General features: G+C 34.5%; 1 protein-coding gene across 16 annotated transcripts in view; it reads left to right on the forward strand.

The window, feature by feature from the left end:
* Positions 1-24251, forward strand: part of PPFIA2 (PTPRF interacting protein alpha 2) — a 343054-nt gene that overhangs the window by 209919 nt on the left and 108884 nt on the right. For all 16 annotated transcript variants that reach the window (XM_083807695.1, XM_083807685.1, XM_083807694.1 and 13 more), the window contains 2 exons: positions 7582-7746; positions 18814-18888. In XM_083807695.1, coding sequence (XP_083663821.1) covers positions 7582-7746; positions 18814-18888 — 240 coding nt within the window. The remainder of the gene's footprint in view (positions 1-7581; positions 7747-18813; positions 18889-24251) is intronic.

Consider the following 24251-nt stretch of genomic DNA (forward strand, 5'->3'; position numbering starts at 1 on the left):
ACACAGTGTGATGATCTTGCCAGAAGTCCTTACAGTTTAAATTAATAAACTCTACTGTTTTTCCTTGAGAATAAGGACAAATCTAGGCATTGGAGATGAAAAGATTTAGTATACAAAAATATATAGGAAATGCAGAAAATGCATTTAAATGCATTTTGTAAACAAGAGGGGAAGATATAGACAAAGTATTAATGGAGAAGGAGAGAGAAAAAAGTCAGAGATGATGCCTTAGCCTGTCCTACAACATTTTCATTAACAAAATATGACCCTATTGTGTCATGTGTATATATTCTTGCCAGGCTCTCAGCTGACATATACTAAGTTAGTCGCCAGAGTCTGCTGTAATAGTCATGCTGTTTTCTATAGGCTCCCATACACTTTGTTTATAGGAACAGACCAGCATTTTAGGCACAAAGCCTAAAGTCTTCAGAATACAATCATCTCAATGACGTACTAGTGACAAGATTTCAAACATTCATTGACAAATCATTGTCCATAATGAAGCACTTTTATAAGCTGAGATTTATGCTGTTATTAATGCAAAACAGCAATAATAAGCTGTCAGAAAAAGCTGTTCCATTTTTTCCTGTTCTTAAAATAAAGATTCTTATTAAAGTAATAATATTTAGAAGACTTTTGGAATGAAAAAATGTCTTTTCTAATAGCTAAAGTGAGTCCAGCTAATGCTTCTTTCTATCCACCCCACTACTGTTCACATCTAACCCAGCTTTAGCTCAGCTATGCTAGTAAGGTTTACCTGCCCCCAAGGACACATAGCAGCACTACCCAGTACAACCACTTTTTTCCCAGGTATCACTTTCTTTATTCTTAAATAAAGAAGCTCAGTTCTAGATGCTCACATTCCTGTTTTGAAACTTTTTAATCCAACCTTTTACCTCCCTGTAGTATCAGTGTAAAGATACTGTTTGAAGCACCTATGGGAGATCAACAAGAAGAAATTAAAATGGCAAGTCTGTCAGGTTCTGAGTACACACTCCCAGCCACTTCTTGCCTTCTAGTTCCCTTTTACACTTCCATTTAAGCTTTGCTAATAGCTTTTTTGTTTTTGTTTTTGTTTTTGTTTTTTTGTTTTTTTACTTTATTGTAGACCCACATCCATGTGTTTATTTCATGGTAGCAGCCTCATACAGTTTTTGCCAGTCTCCACAAAAAAAGCTTCAAGACCTGATTTGCCATTTTATGACAAGCTGCAGTGTCAGACCTTGACAGTGAAATGCATTAGAGAGAGAACACACTGGCATAACATTCTTTGGGACCCATAAATTCTAGGTCTCAGCCAAAAGACCATAGTTTAAATCTTACCCCAGTCTTTAGCTGAGTTCCTACTCAAGCCTTTGAACAATATTCTTAAACAAAGCTCCCTAGTGATCTTTTGCTTTTAAATATGTATTTTTACTGCCTAAAATAATTAACTTCTCACATATTATGGTAGAAATATTTTTATGTCAACAACTTAGCTGACAACTTAATCTGTCAGTACATAAGGCAAAATAAAAAATGCAAGAGCATATGTATATGTATTGATTGGTGTCGTATTGCTGACAGGAAGACAAACAGTTTCTCTCTAAAAGCATTGCATGTGATTTTGAAAACATATACAAAAATATCTTAATAGAAACTGTTACAGTTATTTCTATTGATATTGTCTAGCTAGCGATCACATAAGACTGATGTCTTTGTGCTTTGGCACAGGCTTATAAAATAAGACTAATTTGGCTATGCTAAATTTAAAGTTGAAATTTATTTTTGTCTCAGTCTGTATTCTTCAAAAGTAGAAAAAGTTTGTAGGATTAACTTTTTAAATCAGAACATGGTTATGAGGAAAATTCGGTTTTGGTTGGGCACCTGAAACAAAAATCTATTAACATACTGATATGGATTAATCTGATTTTTATCTAAAAAAAACACAAATGTATAATTTTTGTATATAGTATAAAATGTTACTCAAACTATTCAGAAATATTGTATTTCAAGTCTTTTTAGAAACAAGAAAAAAGAAACCTATGTTCATGAATGAAATACTAACAAAGGTATTGTTGTTATCTTTCTTTTACTCAATACCTCAGGAGATGAAGCACTTGAAGTAAACACTGGTTTAGGTTCAACTTTATTGTCTCAATTCCTTAATTAATGATTTCTGGAACATCTTCAGTTAGGCACTGCCATCTCATAATAGACATAGATCAGAATTTTGCCCTCCATTATATGATTAAATTGTCCTTGTGTTGTGTTGTAAAACTCTAAGAATATATTTTAAATGAAGGGTTTAAATCCTTTATTTAATCGATTTTCTTAGAGATCCTTTTACTTACATTAGTTTAATAATTGCTGATACTAAAACAGGCGCTGTCTTTTTTAAACAAGATAATGCAAGTTCTTACAGTCTGAAAGCATGAAAAAAAGTATAATTGTTTCCTAAGATTCTGTAAAGGCAAAATCATTATTTCCCTAATGTAAATGATGGTAAAAGTAATTATTTTTTCATCAATATTATGATCTCTCTTCTATGCCCCTACATTTCTTCTTCCAAAATAAGAGCTTGTGTCACAGAAAACAGGGTGACAATAGTTACTTAATAGATAGCAATTCAACACCTGTATTTCCAGACACTGTATAATAACAAGTAGTAGCAACTATTCAAACAAATAGTCATTATATTGCCATTTCTTATTCTCATGAAAGAACCTTTCTTCATTTCTATATTTTGTATCATTATCCTGATTATTACATTTTCTTTCATTCTTTTATTTCACATATGTGCATTTCCATTAGGTTTCAGGTTGCCAGTATCTTATTTACAGAAACAAACGTAGGCCATAAGCTGCAGCTAGGCTGCAACTTTGTTTTTTCCAAGAAAAATTTTTCACCAGCAGTTTACCAGTAAAGCTCTTTGATATCGCCCCAGCTAACCATGGGAGCAAATTGGTTTCCAGCACTATTAAACAATGCTGAGGAAAATGACTGGCTTTAACGGCTGATTTTAAAGATAATCTGCAACCCCATATCTGCTTTTTTTACTTTTCTTTGCTTGCACAAGAGTTGGAGTGTCACCAAACAATGAGCATTCTAAATACAGACTGAAAGGAAATTCAGCGTTGCCTGTACTGATGAGAAACTAGACCTTGACAGAGCATTGGGCTCGTAGTGCATTGCCCCATTCCTGTAAGGGATCCCTTAAACCAAGTGTGTCTCAGTGTAGTAAATCCCTTTTCTTCTATATTGTTATTTTCCCTTTCTTCCATTATTTATGCCTCTTCTTTTCTCTCCGTCACCTTCTCCTATTTTATTTTATATTTAACTTTATTTTTTGCAAAAAAAAAATAATAATAATATAGGCAGGCAAAAACCTATGTACATGTAGCTTGTATTTAAATTTAATTATGCATTTCCATTTTACAATGCTTTATAAGTCATCTGAGAAATACAGTAAACTTTATTCTAGTAGTTATCTCTATTCTTATTTAGTTCTAATTATCATTTTAAATATGCTTCGTTCCTTCAGAAAGTATGCACTAGAGCATTCTTCAGTCTTTATATGATGATTTTTAAATATTCTTTGTGCTCAGGAAGAGTCCAGAGCTCTAGAAACCTCCACCACATTTAGCTAAGGTAAAAGTATCAGTATGTCATCTTGAGGATCCTAAAATTTGCCCAGCATAAGAAAATCAGTTGTCAGATTGTTTCATAATTTACTGTCAAGCTTATGCTTTCCAGCAAGAAAAGCATAGCATTGACTGGATATTATGCGTGGGTGATTCCGTCCCGCTTGCTGCTGTTGATCTTCATCTTTTCTTTTCAAACTGCCTCTCCCTGTGAGTGCCTGACAACTGTAGCAGCTTGACACAGTGCGAGGGAGCAGAAAATGCTCAGCAGCTCATGATCTTTGTTAATGCCAGTGTGTAATTGCAACATACAAAATACAACAATACCTAAAGCTGTATCTAATAATTTATTTGTAATTTAAATTAATTACCAATATTTTTACATTAGTATTTTGATGTGAAATCTTGTTTTGTTCTTCACAAATATATGGGAAGGTAATTATTGAGGAGAGAGAGACAGAGAAACAGAGAAAGTCTTCAACACACCCCCTGCCCTCCCATCCCTACCCATCTCCCCTCCAGCCAGATACTTTGATTTCCTTCAGTCACTTAACTTAAATATTGCTCGGACACGCTATTTTCTTCAATGTCAGTTTTGCGTTTCTATATGTCCCTTTCCCCATCAATGTAGTTACATTTCATAGTTCTGTAACTGTAGTTACATGTGCCATCCCCAGGAAAGTAGGGAAGATCTTTTTTAAATATAAATGTATATACACACTTTATGTACATGTAGTTGAAGCAAAAAATGGATAAAATAGCAGTATCATTTCAGCAGAGGAGGAAGCAAGGATTTGCCATCAGATGCTCAGTCAGATGTTCTAACTCTTGGGTTGGTTGTTCTTCCTTTTCAGCATGGCTTGGAGTAATGCAGCACAGGGAGGTTAGTCATACTCTCTGGTCAGCTAAAGTGGATTTGCTGTAAGCAGTGCTCACAGATTTTGTGGAGAAATAGACTTGACTTCTGTTGAAAAGCAAAAATAATAAATTGCTATCAGCCAGAAAGCTGTGTCAGCATGTCTTCTTGAGCACTCTGAGGGCTGACAGCAAGGAAAATACTGCAGAGGTGGTTTCCAGAAAAATGAACCACTACTAGCTGAGTGGCCATAGTGAATAAGAACAGTAAGAAAAAGCATGAAATGTTCACAAGTAGTTCAGTAATCCGGCATGAGTGCTTTGACACTTACCTGTGACATCATCTCATCTTTCTATATTAAGGTAAAAAAGGCAACACAATATTTTGCACTTGAAGTTTTATTTAACAACCATGAAATATGTGCAGACATTTATATTTGGATTTGTCACCTCTAAAATGATAATTCTCAGTTAAGGACAAAATTAAGTTTTGTGTATATTAAATGGATGGCTTTGGTTTGATTTAATTTTATGTATTACAAGTTTTTAACATAGTAACTTAGCCTAAAGTTAAATATTTTATCTGCTGCTCTGCAAAGGGCTATGGTGCTGTGCTGTTCATCCCACACGGTAAACTCCTCCACATTCACCCCATAAGAAATTCTGAGGTCCCTGTACCCCCCTGTACCATTCCACTCTCTTCTTGATACGTGGAAATCTTATTTAACTTTATTTTCTTAGTCCCCATCACTTTCATCAGTCTCCATTCTTCCTTCTCTTAAGAAGGTTCCCACCTTTCTTCTGTCCATGCTGACTTCAGGTTCCCTGTCAAGATCGTCTGTTTATCCCAGCTCAAAATGGGATGCTGGATGTACACTACTTTTTCCTTATCACTCCTTTTTCCCGTGTTCCTTATTTTTCTCTGTTCTATAGTTTATGCATAATTCCTTCTGTAATTTTTTTTTCCATGTCAAGAATTCTGTGTTGCCATCAATTTTCTTCCCTCTTATACCAGATTTTCTCATTTTTCCTTCTAAAGAAGACTTGAATACAGGCTCTAAGAATTCTCCCTTCTGATCATCTGTCCAGGATGACTTGTTTAGGTTAGTAGGGCATCAAATATGATAAATTTGCTCAGCATGAGGTCAAAAATTAGTTAGCAAGATTATGGAATTCTGCATTGTTTTAATGGGTGTCAGTTTAAGCTGAGGGCAACTGCAGACTTACTGAAGGTATGGCTGTGCTGAAAGTTTAACTGTGGTTCAGTATTTTTTTTTTTTTTTTTTTTCCAGTTTCCCCAGAAATCTTTCTTTGGAGATGTGGGACAGAAAGTAGGCTGTAGAATTAGTAATCAACTACTGACTTTCTTTCCCTTTGTTATCTCCTAGATAACTATTGACTTTCTTTTCTTCAGTTATCTCCTAGATAGCTACCTGGCCTGGAAAAAAAAAAAAAAAAAGATAATGAATTTAGATTGTATTCAAAAATTCTGTTATGATAGCAGTTAACTGTGCATTTAATTTCTGTTATGAACAGAAAGACTCCATGTTTGGAAACAGTCCTGATCTAATCTAAGTTACAACCTTACTACATCTCCATATCAAGTTCAAGAAGTCTCTGTGATGAAGGGGCCTCTTCAGATCTGCCTGTTACTTTGAACTGCTTCAAGTTATTAAAAATCTGACTAAATCGTTGTTGGGCCTGTAGATGTCAAATGACAATGCTCATCCATCTTCTTACTCATTTGCTTTTGATAAACATGGGCCACCACTTGAATTCAGTAATGGTGAAAAATACCCATCTTTCTTGAATTTCATGGAGCCATTACAATTCTTTGTGTATTAATATTATTCATATATGTATTCACTATTTTTGTGGATAATGCAATTATTGTAAAATTATAAACAGGTGCAAATCCACATACAGGAATCATGCTTGAAGTAAAGATAACATCAAACCTGAATTGTTCCCGGTTTGATAGCTGTATATAACTATTCTAATGTGATTATACTCTGTTTATACTCTTTTGTCTCTATTAGTTCATGTAACAATAAAGGTCATTACATGTCTGAGAATAGCTATAGATGACAGATAAATATAACTCTTTTCTAATAGTAGCTATATTAAGAATAGCATCAAAGGAGCAATAATAAACAATTATCTACGTAACTTTAAAATTTCCAGTTCAGTGGTTTAGGTATAATTGTATGTTGTAACTGCAATACATTTATCAAGTGTTTTGATTCATGAATTTAGCTACCCTGTTACAGCCTTACAGCTAAGCAATTATCTTCTATGTTCAGATAGTAAGAACAGTAGTGTAGAACTAAGAACTAAGAAATAAGAACAGTAGTAGTAAGAACAGAGAGATATGAAAGCCTAGATAAATGGTGAATTTTCTGTACGCCAAGATGTCATTTTAGTATTTCTTTTAAGATACTTAGTGTAATAATGACAAACGATTATCATATGTTTTTACAATATGTCACTTACAGGTTATTCTGCAGGTTATTTACAATAGCCTGAAATACCCTGTTCACGAACCTTTTTGTCTTCCCTCATGTTTGTAATACAACAGACACAATGAACATTTTAGAACACGTTAGCAACGATAAAGACATGTTAGAGTAAATAATCTGAAAAATTTAATGAAATATACATTTTGCTTTTACATACTTGGTTAAGTAACTTCCAATATAATTTGAAGATATTACAGTTAAGGTGAAATAATTATAAACTGCTTTTATATTTTTGCATGATGTTTTAGACTGGTTTTGATTGTTATTTGATAGCTAATGCTTATCAATTACAATGACAAATAATGTAAATGTGTACTTAACTTAGTTAAATAGTGACTCTATGCTGATTTGTTTTGTTTACTTTTCAAAGAGTTTTAAATGAAATTATGAGTTGATTTTCTATTTTTCTACTGACCTGATTTCATCTGATTTTGAATCATAAAATATTGGCAATAATTCCAACAGTCTCTCCCATAATGAGGTGGCCAAGAAAATTGACATTTGGTATCATGCACTTTGTAGTTAGAATTTCCATAGCATTTAAGTGCACAAGAATTAATAACCTTTTATATCAAATCCAATAGCTGTTACTGGAGCATTTGGAGTGCCTTGTCTCAAGACACGAAAGGTCACTGAGGATGACAGTGGTGAAACGGCAAGCACAGTCTCCTTCAGGAGTTTCCAGTGAAGTTGAGGTCCTCAAAGCTCTGAAATCGCTGTTTGAGCACCATAAGGCTTTGGATGAAAAGGTACAGTGTGGAAAGAATATTATCAGATACTCCCTTTAACTTACTATACTGTGCTTTATAATGCTTATTGTGTGTTTCCTTCTTGGTACATCTTGTACTTAAAACATTTTTACATGTTCAAAGAAGTCCTTAAGAAAGTATGACCAATAGCTACTCTGCAATTTGGGTCACTTTAGCTGTCTTTTGTAGTCAGTAATACTGACTTTTCAAAACAAGTAAATCTGTCCCTTACCAGAAAGACTTCTCCTATTTAGGAATAAAATAAACATGCCATGATGGAATTTATGTCTCTAATATGTTTTCAAGTAAGTTATTGATGAGAAAATGTAGACTTCTCAAACTTTAAAAACACAAACTGAGGCAGAAAAAGACATTTCTAAGTACATAAAAGAGCTTTCCTCTTAAAACTTTTTAGAAGGAAAGCATAAGTTTCAGAGATGTTTACGGCATTTACTGCATAAGCACAGCATTTTCTCTAAGATTAGGGTAGTATAAAATGAGTAGTAGATCCTTCATTGTCAAAGCTAATGGAGGGCTTGCAGAATCAAGATTAAAAATCATTCATGATGTTAACTGCCTACACATATTATTAAAGGGAGTCTTTCCACTGGATTCTGTATGTGTTTTGTATTGGAAAGACTTGTGTGTGAATGAAACTTCATGTAATTCTGAGGTATCACCTTGCGTATTTCTTTACATGAATTACAAAAATCTAATTCAAGTCTAGAAAAAATATACTCAGAAAATGATGCATCTGAATTAGTAAATGCTTCAAAACTGCACATGCAGGGAGGATGTGAAAACCATTGTTCACAAGCAAGGAACCTAGTTCCTTGTAGAGTCTGTCTTGGCTCACTTCTCTGGGCTCAGAACTGCATCTGAGTTGCTACTCTGAGGAGGCTGAGTAAACAGTGGAGTCCTCTTGTGCAGCACAGCATCTGAAACTGTTGACTGCAATGTTGAGTTCTGTTGTATAGAACCAGTTCATTGGCTTCATAGTAATAAAATTAACTTTTTATTTAGAAATATATGAAGAAAGATGACAATATTTAAGGAACTATTATTTAAAAAACAGCTTTATGAAAAGAGTAGCTGTAGTCATATAGTAGCATTTATTCTTCACTGCTAGCTAAAGAGTGAAACAGTGTGGGTTATGAGTCATTCAGGGTTTAAGTGTCAGGTTCAGAGTTAAATTAATTTAAGTATCTTATGCTGACTCCAAAATTATTTTGTTTTTATGTATATCTCTTTAGGTATATGTTCTATTCAGTTATGTATCATGAAAGCATATTGAAAGGAAATTTAGAAAATGGAATATAGTGACTTCTAGCTGCTGTTAGCAATTAGTTTTAATAAGCTTTGGGCCATCATCAAGACTTACAAAATTCTGTATTATTAAGAAAAAATCTTTTGAGGATTTAAAGGGTTTATGGTCTGAGCCTTGATTTTTATCCAACATTTTAGACATTCATAAAACTATAAAGAGTTCTCCTGCTTTGTACTTTCTGACATCATGTTGGAAAAATATGAGAAATAATAAGAAATAAATTTTAAATATATTCTGATTATTCAGCAATTATTTACTTCTTATATATATATTTTTTGTGAATGTTTAGGTTTTATTTTACTATGCAGTTTATTTTATGTATCAATTAGATTAGATACAGACTTAGACTGAAGCTAAATATAATCTTTTGGCCTGTATTCCTAAAAATCTTTTCTTTCTATCTTTATTTTTTTTTAGTTAATATAACAGGTCTGAATCTGTATCCATTTAAAATTTTTGGACTGACACAGGTACACATTTTATGTGTCTACTGGGTCTCTTACTGGGAAGTGGTAACGATAATGATCAGTGTAGAAAAATCAGCCATCTGTAGTGATATTAACATGAGGTTTGTTACAATAGAAAAGAAGTTGTTAAATTGATTGGCCAAAATGACTTCTTTCTATGTGTTATTCACCTGTGCTTTGAACCATTTTTCTTGTGAAATAATGAATCCTATTTTATTATAAAACATTCCAAGATTATTCAAGGAAGCAGTTTAGTAAATGGTATTAGAATAATCTGTTATAAACCTAGTACACATTATTTTCAAGTACAAATCCTGTATAAAATTATGTGTTCATGTTATAGTAATTCTCGCTAAAAGGAATAGATCACAGATGTTTTATATATCATACAGATAAGCGATGTTAGAATGCTACCACATTACACCATTTATTGTTGCAATTAGTGGGATTTTTATTCAAAAATAATGGAAGTGAAAAAGACTGCAGACACCCAAATTGACTAATAAATATTTATGATTATAGTTCCAGTGTTTCATTACCCTAACTGTAATTTCTTTTTCTACATCTAGTTGAAATTTCCATTGCTGAGTCTTTCACCTTTTGCCTCTTGCTCTATCACTGTACATCTCCAAGAAGAAGCTGTCTTTTTCTTCACAGCTTCCTGTTAGCTATCTGTAGACAGCAATAAAGTCTCCCATGAACCTTCCTTTCTTAAGTTTGAAATGACCCAGCCTCTCTTTATATGCCATGTACTCCAGCCCCTGACCAGCTTGATGGGCTTCCACTAAACTCACTCCAGTCCATCAGTGTCTTTCTTGTACTGTAAAGCCCCAAACCAGACACAGTATTCCAGCTGCAGTTTCTAGAGGCCTGAGTAGAGCGATATAAACAAATCCCTCGACCTGCTGACTTCACTTTTGCTGAAGTAACCCCAGGTGCCTCTGGCCTTATTCACAAGGGCATAATCGTTCATCTTGATGGTCACCACAATACATAAATCTTTTCTTCAAAACTGCTTTCTCCACCCCAAACCTGTTATGTTGCTTGAGGTTCTTCCATCCATAGTAATTGGATGACATTTGGATTTTGTCATTGATCACCAGTTTCTGAGCCTTTCAGTCCAGCCAATTTTCCATCTACTGTATAACTCAGCTTTTTCTCTTCAGGGGTAAATGGAAGATCTTGCAAAAAGTCTTAAAACATTCACTGTTCTCCCCTTATCCATGGAGCCAGGCATCTCATCACACAAGGTAGTAAGGCTGGCCAGGTGACATTTGCCTTTTACAAAGTCATGCTGGCTCTTCCCAACCACTGTCTCATCCTTTATTTGCCTGGAAATGGCTTCTAGGAGTATTTGTTCCATAAACATCACAACACTGATCAGTTTGTGTTTTCCAGGATCTTCCCAGGATAGTTATTTCCTTTTGTGATGATGGACACAATTTGTTCTTTTTCCACCCACTGGGAACCTTCCCTAACTGCCATGACCTTTCAAAGATGTTAAAAGCCTCACTATGACAATGAATTAATCAAGTCTGTCAGCACCTTTGCATGCAGCCAGTCTAGCCCCTTTGACTCATGTACGTCCAATTCACTAAAGTGTCCTGTCTTCTTGCATTGTGGGTTGTGCTTTGCTCCCACAGATTTGCTGCTGTGCTTAGGGAGGTCAGTTGGCAGATGTTACTAATAAATAGTGAGGGAAAAAAAATAAATAAAATGATACAGAATATATTGATGTCATGGGAAATAAAAACTGCCTCATCAGAAAATGCACCCAAAACGGAAGTAGGTTAAGGATAAAGGGTAAAGAAAACTAAGAAAACTGACAGAATTGCATTGAAAACTAATAACTTAGCCATTACAATCTCAAAAAAGCATAGTAAGATATTTTCATTAAATCCTTACAAAAAACCTCAGAAAGTGTTTACATTCTTCCTAAACGCAAATTTGCTGTCGTATCTTCACTTCCTACACAAAAACACCTTGAAGTGCTGTAACAAGCTTTGTCACAAAACTTGACTAGTGGTGCAAGGATTGCTATGCACACAGTACAACTATAAAAACACGATTATTACTATAATAAAATGCAATGAAAAATATAAAACAGACTCTAAGATGGAAAATAAAACATATCAATTTAGGATTTGTCTTTCCAGGGAGGCCTTTTTAAGTATAAGGAGAACCAGGAATTGAACTTATCTCAGAATGCTTATTGGTTCTCTAGATATTACAGGAAGTCTGGGCTTTACCTTTAGCTTTCATCCAAAAGACAGACCAGCAAAGAGAAACCATGGCCTTGATAGCATTATTCAGAGAGAGCATGGGTATCTTTAACAGTTACTTCACTGTCTGTCAACTCCTTCAGCATCTCTTCATTCCCTATAGAATGAACTTCCCGATAGCAGAGAGCCAGTCCTGTTTGGTTAAACCCGATAGATAAATCCTGGAGAGCAGAAGGTAGTAAGAGTATGCTGTTATTCTTACCCTATTACCCAATGCCAAAGTCATGGTTGTAGTTTACTTTGTGCAAATTTTCATTTTAGGGCATGGAGGTAATGATAGCGTTCCTTTAGATTTGTCTATTTACTGTTTTATACTTTTACAGTCTATTTACTGTGTTATATGTATCTCAAATAATTCATTGTGTCTTCTTGGCCAAGTGAATTGTCACAGCAAATGAAATTGATACTGCACTAAATGTATTTCTCTATGGGAATTTAATTTGACATAAACTATACATATTTTCAAGCATCTTTATATGTCTAATTATACTAAATTTCTTAGAAAACTGAAAACTAACACAGGCAGTTTTGCTACCAATTCTAGATTTTCTTCATATTTAGAGTTGTCACACATCCTCAGTAAGCAAAAAGACATGGAAAGGGTCACAGCATAGCTGGTCTATTTAATGACATATTTTATATAATTTTTCATTCCAAAGGAATCTAGACTTTTATTTTTACAGTAACATTACATTCAGTGATTTTTTTATATTTTTTTTTCCGAAGTACAAAGTTATTTTATATGCTGCAAACAATGGGTATTGATAAAAAAAAAATAAAAAGGATGAGTTTTAAACAGAGGTTAGGACTGGCTAGGACAGGGATCAGTGTGAAATTCTAACATCACATTTTTAATAGGCTTTGCCACTGCATAAGTCACTTGAAATTTACAGCTGTATTTATAGGGAAGATGATCTGTACGGATATACCAATTCAGTTAATCATCCTTGACCTGCTTAAATGCTTCAGGTCTCAAAGGCTTCTTTTACTGCTGTTAAGTAGCTGATAACTTTCTTTGTTTCATGCAACAAAAAATATATAAATGTAAAACAAAACTATGGAATATCATGGGGTATACATGCATATATCAAACAGTTTATAATGCAGCAAATGAAGAAGAGGTTTGCTAGACATCGTTAGTATGGAATAGAAAATACAAGCTTAGATTAACTTCATGGTTAGACTAGTCATTGTACTTGAGTAGGTCAGGAAGTACATATTCCTTATATGTAGTTCAGGAAGAACAAAAACTAGAAAAAAAATGTTATTTATTCATACTGTTATGTAGCTTAGTTCCCTCCTAATATGTCTGAACTTTTTTTTCTGCATATTTTTTTTCTATTTTGATTTAGAGTTTTGGTTCAACTTTTAAAATGTACATTTGGAAAGAAGAAACATAAGCAACTTCTTCTCCAAGTTCATTTTTATATGATTTGTTAAGACAAAATGTCCAATTGATCTTCACAGAGAAAACAAACTACCAGGTCTTACTGTCTTAGCTAAGATTCAAAAAACACTAGTTCTCTTAAGATTAATTCATGGCAGAAAGGTATACCTGTCTATTGTTGAAAACAAAAACAACCTATTCACGTCAACGTTACCACTATCTTTTTATTCATTAGCAAGTAGCTAAGAGAGCTTTTATTCACTAGAGTGTTCATGAACAAAAGTGATTCAATTCTAGCATGTGCAAGTGTTTTTAAAAGCTCTTTGTGGGCTGCAGATCTGGAGAGAAAGAAGAAAGAATTTGACAGCTAGGAAAAAAGTGGGAAGCAGTTGCTAGGAGACAGAGAAAGATGGGTGATATTTTGCACCGACAGCGGTGCTAACATAACCTTGACTATGTTACATTTCAAGATAACAGGGCTGCATTTAAAAGCCAGTGGAGTACCCGGTCATCTGAGCCCACATCGGATTCACCCAGTAACAAAGAGAGAGCAAGCCTTTTCTTCTGTATCTGTGGCACCATAATAGGAATCTGGCCTTTAAGAGTGCATATTGTACTGTGTTCCAATAGATCAGATGACATCTGGTTAGTCTTACTTTGTGAAGTCTTGTTTAGTAAAACCTTAGCTAGTGCCTAAGAAAACAGGAATACTTTTTGTATGAAATTTAGGTAGTACATTATTTTTGAAGTGATAAACTCAATCATAGTAAGATAATGCTTACTTATATGAACGACATTTACTCGATTACTGTCTTTAAGCTACAGAACAGAGAAAACAATGTCAAATTCTATTAATTCATCTAAAAAAAATGTATCAGATAAACATACTTTGCAGTTGTTCCCGCTCCTTTGTCTCTCAGAAGCAAGTGACACAGAAAAACAGATTTTACTGCATCTATGACAAATTGAGATGGTTCTGTTTGTTTGCTTTAACATAAATTTGAAGAGGGAATCCAATACAAAAATCAGTGCAATACATACTTATATGGCTTTCAGAGACTTTTGCTGTTGTCCCTTATTTAGGTTCAAAGTTTATTAAATATGAACTTTAAAAGGTCAAGAAAACTTTAACACAATTACAAACTGGTAAATATTTCTCAAAGTTTTTTTCACAATATATGTGTATTGAATACACATATTCATATTCATATGTGTATGGTCTTTGTAACCTGTGCTCTTTTCTGGAATGTGAATGACCAAACCTGAAATCTTTATTCAGCTTTTGTGTTCTTCCCCAAGTGTGTTTTGAAATCAGTTGAAGACTGAGAAGTAAATTTGAATTAAGAAATAAAGTAACAATTTCTGGGCAGTAAAGTAGAGCAGATTTCTCCTTCAAATCAGAACACTGATACAGCTTTTTTTTTTCCTTTCTTTCTTTTTTTTTTTTTCTTCTTCACTAGCATAATGGAAGATTTCCTCAGCTTTAATAACTGCTAAGTATGTGGTTGAACACAAAGAATTAGTTGCAACATTTCCAATGTCACCATGGCAAATGTGAGTCTAAATTAGTTGTTCATTGCTCAGATGAAAAGAAAAAAGAAGACTTCTGTGTCAAGACAGATTTGCTTTCAGATCCTTTATAAAATCTTATATTCAGAGAAAAAATAAGAGCCATCAGACTACAATTTTGGTTAGGTCATTATAAAAAAGACAGCACATTAACTGTGTACATGCAAAGGAGGAATAGGAAGGGAAAGGAAGGCAAGGCAGTACAAGACAAGGCAATTTCCATCTGTAGCTTTGTTTCACGCTGATACTGTTCCATGTTGTTACTGACAAAAGGACAAGAAAGCAAAGCTTGGATTTGAATATAATAGCTTGATATTCAAAAGAATGACATTAATTCTCTACCTATTTTTTCTGAATTGTTATGTAAAAAATGTCTCCTATTTTGTCTTTAAAACAGCTGCCTATTATTTCCAGGTAGAGTTGTTTTTCAGGCTGTAAAATGTCTGTATAAAACCCACTATGATTCAGTTGTACAGAGCTACAGTATTAAAAGTTTTTTTGTGATTCCAGCTCGCTATGGCATTCTGACCTCCTCAGTGATGTGGCCTTGTTGGTTTGCAAATTCTAACAATACTCTAAAAGAATGCAAGTGTTAGACTTTTAAAAACATGCATTCTCGTTTATAAATGAGAATTTATAAATCAACTCACTTGGGCTTGAATATATGCAGGTTTCAGGAAACTAGGAAAAATTAAAGTAAAATTGCCAACTCATTGCATTTAATTTCAGCTAGTAGCAATTACCATCTTGTGAAATTTTCCTCAATCGTCTTGTCCCTCAGCAGAACTTACAGCCAAGAGGACTGAAGCCAGAAAGAAGACTCATTTCTCTATGCATTTTTTACATATGGGCTGAGATTTCCATTAAGAAATTATATTCTGCCAGCTCCCACTGTTTTCAAAGAGGTTCAAATCAGACTTTGTGAGACAGGACTACACCCCTCACTGGTAGGACATGGGCTTTATTTGTGTAGAGCTAGTGAAAGACAGAAATGGTGCTGGGAAGAGAAGAAGGATACAGAAGGAGATTTTAGGATCTGCAGAGGAATCAGAGGAAACTCTGGGAAGATAGAGAGCACAGGAGAAAAAGAGAGAGAGGAAAGAGTTCCACGAAGATCATCAGAGGGCTGGAGCACCTCTTCTGTGAAGACAAGCTGAGAGAGGTGGGGTTGCTGAGCCTAGAGAATCATAGCATCATAGAATCACTTAGGTTGGAAAAGACCTCTAAGATCATCAAGTCCAACCATTAACCTAGCACTGCCAAGTCTATCACTAAACCATATCCCTATGTGCCACACCTGCAGGTCCTTTGAATACCTCCAGGGATAGTGACTCAACTGCTTTCCTGGGCAGCCTGATCTAATGCCTCACAACCCTTCCAGTGAAAAAATGTTTCCTAATATCCAACCTAAACCTCCCCTGGTGCAACAAACCTCCCATGGTGCAACAAAATAGAAGGCTCCAGGAAGACCTTATAGCAGCCTTCCAGTAAAGAAAAGATGGGGAAGGACTCTTTGTCATTGAGTGTACTGATAGGACAAGGAGTAATGGTTTTAAGCTAAAAGAGCTTAAAAGGGCTTAACATTAGATATACAAAAGAAATTCTTTACTGTGTGGGTGGTGAGGCACTGGAACAGTTTGCCCAGAGAAGATGTGGATGCCCCATCCCTGGAAGTGTTCAAGACCAGGTTAGATGAGGCTTTGAGCAACCTGGTCTAGTGGGAGGTGTCCTTGCCCTTTGCAGGGGGGTTGGAACTAGGTGGTCTTTAAATGTCCCTTCCAACCCAAGCCATTCTCTGATTCTATGTTAGTTCCAGGTGGTGGACTCATGTTGCCTTGGACTTTTGTCCATCTGGATAGGGAAACAGGTCATCAAGCTGCCCTTGGAAGGTGTGAGAACTGTAGAAATAATGCTGGTTTTTGAGCAGAGATATGATTTAAAAACTAAAAAAAAAAAAAAAAAAAAAAAAGGAAAGTCAAATGAAGTAAGAACTTTTTCAGCTATTTAAACAATAACAGATTTTCAACTATAGTCTGAATGCATTATATTTTTGGTGTGAAGTATTTTTATGAAAGATATAATTGCATGGAAATTATGAAGAAATTCATCTGCCTCACAGATGAAAGGCATCCTGAACTGCCACTTCAGGATGACTTAAACTTCATTTGGTTAGTTGAACAGGCACAGTCAGTTACTGCACCTCAGCTGTTGATTATATATTCAAACCCTACATGAAATGCCCATTTAAGCTACAACATGTATCTCTGGGATCATTAACAGACCTTTTTTTTTTTTTGGCTTATAGGAAAAGAGTTATTGGCTAAAGGAAAAGAGTTCTTTTTAATATTGGGGGCATCTTAATATTTCTTATATCTTAAGCCTCTTCAGCTCACTTTTCTTTTGTTTCTTTGAGCACCTGTCATTCATGCTTTCTGCTGTCTTAAAGCTAACAACATAGTTTAGTATATAGTAAAACTATAGTTACCTGAGAGTATTCAAATAATTTATTAGACTACATAATTTTACATAAATAAATTTGAAGTATGTAAGGAGGACCAAAACCTCAAAGTACTGCATAAGCAAATATTTTTGCATTTGTCAGAAAGGCTGAATAGTTTTATTTTTTAGTGTTTGTTTCCTGAATATGTATTTGATCTTGAGATTTTAACAGTTTTAAAATTGAGGTAGAACAAAAATACTGTACATTCTATGTTGTAGGTTTGCTAACAAGCAATTTTCGTCTACTGAAATGTAAACCATTCTTGTGATTTAGTGAGTCTTCTGGCAATATTTGGCTTTCACTATCAGTAGTAAAGGAAAATAAAGTATGCAAAGAAAAGAAATGGCATTTCTTAGACTGGGAGTTATCACTGGAAAAATTATGAAAGCTTTGGGACATAAACATCCTTTTTGGGGGTCTCCCATATTTGTCAAGAGTCTGGGAACAATTGTACATACATGAAAATGTACAATGTCTCATTGTACCTGAATGATTAATTTTTGCTTTGCTTTGTTTTGCAGCTGAATCTACTGATCTGATAGAATATATTAGCTTTCTCTACAAACACCACTAACAGCCTTAAATGTCCTTAGATCATAAGCTGGAACTAACACAGTGCAGTGGGAATGGGAGTTGAAATATATGCTGAATATATGCTGAATTTTGGCAAGTCATTTAAGGTGAGGTGCTTAATGAAGTTGTGTAAGTTAGGAGAAGAGCTGCCATAAGATCCTGGTCAGAAGAGGGAAAGTCACCAACATACAGCACTGAAGCTCACTTTAGGTCAGCTATGCCTTTTGATCATATTGGGAGCCTGGTGCCCACACTGCTAGCTTAGGTTACCTGTAGTTACATGAGCTGATGCTGAACCAGGGTGCTCAAACAACAGTAATGTCTTCAGAGGTATTGAATTATTATTGTTGTTGCTGCTGTTAGTTATTATTATTAATGGTGTAAATCATAGACATATAACAGGAACATCTCTGAAGCTTGTAGAAGCACAGCACACACTTCTGCTTTTGAGAGTATAACTTGTTTACGATTTTTTGTAAAACCCAAACAAACTGCAAGATGATATGAAAAATCTTTAATGTGTGTACCTGAAGGCAATGCTGCAAGTTATTTTTTCAATGAATTCATTGCATTCGATTAATATGAGCAGATTATCTACCGTGGAGTGGACTTAACACATTTGCCAATGTTTTTTTCCTTGCCCTTTGTAAAAGATGCTTGTGAATAACATTTTATTTTTATGCATAATGTGGTCTTAGAATATTTGCAATTGATGTATATTCCATCAGATTATAGTCAAACTGTGGAACAGCAGTACAGTATTTAAAGTTTGACACCTAGTTTTGTGGGTTAGTCTTTCTATAGTTAGGTTTCAACGTTTACTACAGAGTATGTCTTATGAAAGGATGCAACACACATACCTACAGACTGGCAGGGCATACTGTAGTGCATATGGCAGGTTATATTAACTTTAAAGACTGATAGAGATTACGTTACTGCACATATTTTGATTTTTCTTCTAGGTAAGGGAGCGACTGAGGGTTTCTTTAGAAAGAGTCTCTGCACTGGAAGAAGAACTAGCTGCTGCTAACCAGGAGGTAACATAAAACACTTTCTCCCCTTTTGAGGTTCAATTTCTGTAATATTCTGTCCTGTGTGTTCCCAGTCACTTTTTTTAAGCCTCTCAGGGAAAAAAAAAAATAAAATTAAATTAAAAAAAAAAAAAAGATAAATTACATTCTGAATAAACTGCTCAGCAAGGCTTGTTTAAGGTGCTTTTCAGATTAATACAACCTTTTGTTCCCAAATTTATTTTGTTCTTCTGTGGTGAGCAAACCGCAACTCAGGAACTAGTGACAGGCCCTGAAATTTTTTATTGGACATGAAAAAAGAGTGAAACAACTAATCTGTCAGATACTATAAGAAATGTAATAACTTGAATTTCTATTATACTATAAAATTAAGTAAAGCATACATATACATTATATATATATTAACATTGACATTTTAAAACTAAGTGGAGGAAAAAACGTTATGATTGATGTCAAAATTTAGGTTTGTCTACCCTTTTAAGTGCAGTATTTCACGGTGAACTGTGGTGCCATATTACTTCTGTGAATTTAGACAAGAGATTTTTCACCTGTAAATTAACTTGCAGACTGTTACCATAATCTTTTGTTCGGAAGGGTGAACAACAACACCTAATTGTATTATACATGCAAGTGCACACATACATAGAAAGGAATTTTAAACCCTAAGGAGGCAATGCTGAGGCCTGACAATATAAATAATGGAGTTGGCTAGTCACTTTGCTATCCCCATCACATTCTGAATCTCCACCTGACAGGTGCCTTTCACACTGTTTAATGTAAGTTAGACAAGCAAGAGAATTGGATGAAAGCTACTCAGCCTTAAGACAGAAACTGAGAACAACTGCAGGCAAAGTTAAACTACTACCAAATTATTCAAGGAAAATGGAATACCATTCAGTTCAGAATAATGTATGATAACATAAAATAGTACTCAAATAGTTTTTTGTTTTGTTTTTTTTTTCTTCCCCTATATTAAGCTAGGAAAAGTTACTTTCTTAAAGTAACTTCTAAAAAACAGGATCTGCAATTTATTAGTGTTTCTTTTTTATAAACTGTGAACCAGATATTATGAATCACCCCTTTTCTTTGAACAGATAAAGTGCATTTACTTTATCTGTAAGATAAAATCCCTCTTTTGCTGTTCCATTTCAGAAAGTTCGGAATACTTGGGTTCATATGACTTACATATACTCAACTAATGTGTTATTTGTACTAGCGCTTGTTAAATAGGAAACAGTCCTTTTGGACAGTCAAGCCAATTGAGATGCATCCCATTCCTCGGATCCCTTCCATTCATGACCCAAATAAATCCAAGTTCACTTCACTGGGCATGGGACCAGGTCTTTAGAGCATTGCCTTATTATTTGGAGATTGAAAGAAAATTAGTTAAACGTGTACAATGAAATGAGTTTGAAATAGTATTTTCATAGCCTTTCTTTCCCCAAATCCATAGAAATGATATAAAGTCTTTGTGTCTGCATGATACTAAAAGCATTTAGATGGACATTTAATCAGCAAAGCATGACATGACACAATCAGAATACTGGTATCCCCGTTTCCACTTCAAAAAATTAGTTATTTAAATGAGCCAAAATTAATTAGACAATCACAATATGTAAGTCTGTTTTTATACTAGCTTCCACAGTGAATGCACAGACAATAAAGGGCTTTAAAAATTTATCATACTATATATGAAAATAAATGGGCCAAGTTTCCAAGGGAATTGAACATATGCTTTTCAGTAATTTCCATATTCCTGTCACTCAGTGTCTGTTCTCCCATGAGAATATGTATTTACTTTCACATCCATTTTCTTATACTAAGAGTGTACTACATATTCAGAACTATATCCAAACATAAAATGATGACAGTAAATTTGCCCCCTGATTAGATGAGGATATGATTAAGTATACAATGAATATCAGATTCAGGGATAAAAAATAGTAGAAATCTATCTGTTACGGTAGCACCTTTCTCTGAAATGCCTAGCTTGTGACTGTGGCTCTGATGCATGGCAATGATGAGAAACAGCAGACATTTCATATACATGTCAATATAAGATGAGTACTTGTATTGGAAATAGCCTTATATAAAAAGTGGCAGGAGGGGGACAGAGGGAGAGACTGTAGCTTTTCATCTGCAGATAGTAATCTCTCATTTAACAGTCTTTTTAGCTTATTATATGCATACCAAAGGGTGTGAAGACATCTGGAACTCTGGCAAAGCTGATTTCAGCTGTAGTTCCCAACACCATCTTAAAAAGCACTTCATATTGAAAGGGAATTGTTAAACTCAGTGACTTGAAATTGCAGGGGCAATTGAGATGGACAGTTGGACCCATTGGGTGAACTTAGGCTGTGAAGGTAACGTTTATATGTAATCACATAATGGTAATAGAGAAGGACCTTGGTCTACAGTTCCAATACTTACTATTGATATGGCATAAGTCACTGTTGTTGGTTTGGTTGAACTTTTCAAAAGCAAGAATGTACACCAAACAGTTCATTGCTAGTTTGATTCTGTGAAGGTAATAGTTTCTATTAAAAAGTGAATATAAGTTTATCTTCTTTTCAAATAAATGCTATACAGAAATTATTTTGATTGCATGTAATATTTTTAAAATGTTAGCAATTTGTGATATTGTAAATAGTAAATTCTCTCTACAAATTAACGTATAAGGATTTCATCAAGTCATTCAGGGAACCCTTATGTTTGTTGCGGAGGAAGAGTTACACAATTCAGTTACTTTAACTATCTTACTGTATATGAAATCTTGGTTTTAAATTGTATCAAGATGGTGTACAGGATACTTAAGCTGTACATCATAATCTCTTTAAAATGTATTTACAAGTAAGCTATTCAGTATTTTACAGAGCACAGGATTCAGCTCAGAATTAGGACTCTTTAACTTGGGTATCTACACATGAACTGGATGTCAAAAATTTGACCGTAGTCTGTGTTGCTCTAGGAAATCTGGTCTGCCAGATAAACTATCTGCCAGGGCTGCCAGATGCGACACAAAATGGGCAGAAGAGCTGCATCTGTCTGGAGCCAGAGATGGGGAAGGAAAATCCCTCTCCACTACGATGAAACTAAGTGTCTGTGTTAGGCAACTAACTCATAACAAGCTCAGATGCAGACACTTAAGGCATAGGCAGCTAAATTTGTGTGTCTTAGACAAACAGTGGGAGCTCACTGAAATCAGGTAGTGGAGTTTAAATATGGGAGAGATATAAAACGGACCTGTATTATCCTTAAACACTAGATTTAAAATAATTTAAATGTATGTTTTACTGGGAGGAAAAAAAAAAAGTTATTTGACTATATATTTTATCTTGCTGCAATTAATTTGTGAGTGTAGAAGGGCATATATATATAATATAAAGGCAATCTGGGTCATTGTTGGAGAGTTTTCATGCAGACTGTGGTAAGATAACTCTACGGTAATTGATTCCATTGTACTTACAATATTTGCTTTTTTTTCAGCAATTATCATGTGATATACAATAAATTATCATTTTTATTTCTTTTATCCTTATATTAGAAGCCATTATCTGTTCACAACTGGAAGATGTTGTCCTATTCATTGTGTCTGTTGTAGCTAACAGGAATAGCAGATATTGTTAACAATTTTCAGAAGGATTTACCAACCACTTTTAGTTAAAATTACTGTAAAACAGAGTTACATTTGCTTACCCCTCAGATGTTTTTAAAATGATGCAGTATTTTATCCGGTTCCCCATAACCCATGGTCTCTCCAAATAGTTGTGACTGAAGGTTATAATTTGCAGCTAGCAATTATACAAGCTGCAAGTGATACAGCCAATACCAAAGCTCAATAGAACAATAGTGTCTGTTTATGAACATTTTGAAGGCAGATGCGATGTTTCTTAGTGAGCGTACAAACATTTGCAGATTCCAACAAGGTTCTGTGAACCATGTTCCTCTTTACACACTAATTTGAGAAGAATGAATCTCATTTGCAAGGGATGTGGGATGTGATTTTTCCTTCATGGTTTTGTCATTTATGATCTTCATGGAAATTAACTTCAGTATTTAAATTACTGACAAGATAACCACTTTTGTACCAAAGCTTTTGAGATCCTCTAATTAGTGTTATGAGCATGAGTCTTTTTTAAACGTATGCTAAACTACAGCATGTGCATACACACTGAGATATTTTATTAGCCCTATATATCATCAGGAACTCAAGCTCTAGTGGCTTCTGAAGGGCATGGAATGTAGATGGAATATAGACAGGTGATAGCATGGCCCACACTGATGTTTTAAATCCATTTCTGCTCCAATGTAAAGTTGTAAATGACAACAGTTTTGATTTCCACTAAGAGATTTCACTGTTTCCCAGAACTCTCAACAGTTTCCCCAAAAAATAAACTTTAAAGCTTTTTTCCCAAAGCTTGTATGTAAAATTAAGTTTTATATGTGTTTTATAGTATAGTGGGACTAAGTCATGTTGTCATGTTTTTAAAGTACGGCACTTTGCATACAAATTTTCTCCTGCCCTTCTCAAACATTTATACAGCCCTTGTATAATCTTTCTGTGCTGTTAAGATTTGTGTGATAAGTGGCTTTCCAAAACCCTTGTTTGTTTCTGTTAAATACACTGGTGGTTTGTTTTTTTTTGGTTTTTTTTTTTTCATTTTTCCTCATTAGTAGAAAATGTACCATGGAAAATACAGCATTAATTACATTTATTATCTCAAGGATATACTTTTGGAACTGAGAAAACACTGGGACTGTGTAGAATATGAAATCAGAGAAATTACTGGTTTGAGGTTCTGTATCACTGTTCCACCATACACTTTTCTTCAGCATTTGTTGAAAAAGCCAGTGCTGGTTGAAAATGCCAAAGATGATACTGCTTCTGTCAATTGACACATAGATTATATTTAAAACACTCAGGCTGCCTTTTAAAACCTCATTGTTACAATTTCCTCTCGCTTCTACAGAATTTTGCTCAACAATTTCAGGATAAATTTAACTCTGGGAGCTATCAGAGAGACTGCAGGAGATTTGGCCCATGATACTGTAACTGCATACATTCTCTTATTTATGCAGTGTGTTTCTTCCTAACTGACAGTGCATTAGTTTATTCATCATGGTACCCTAATGTTGTTGTGTTGTTTTTTTTCCTATAGCATACATGAAAGCATCCATAAATTATTTATATCACTGAAGAGAAAGGGTGATTTGTGATTTATGAATCTTTATATTCTATACCAGAAGCACCAGAAAATACAGTCACTTATTCACGAAAGAACTTTCAAATACCATGTTAATTGCCTAGCTTTTGCTATGTAGTACAAGTCAAGAAACAAGCACAAAATGCAGATGCATTCAAGAGTTAT

This window comes from Anser anser (assembly GCF_964211835.1).
Source record: "Anser anser genome assembly, chromosome: 1".
In the NCBI taxonomy this organism is placed as follows: Eukaryota; Metazoa; Chordata; class Aves; order Anseriformes; family Anatidae; genus Anser; species Anser anser.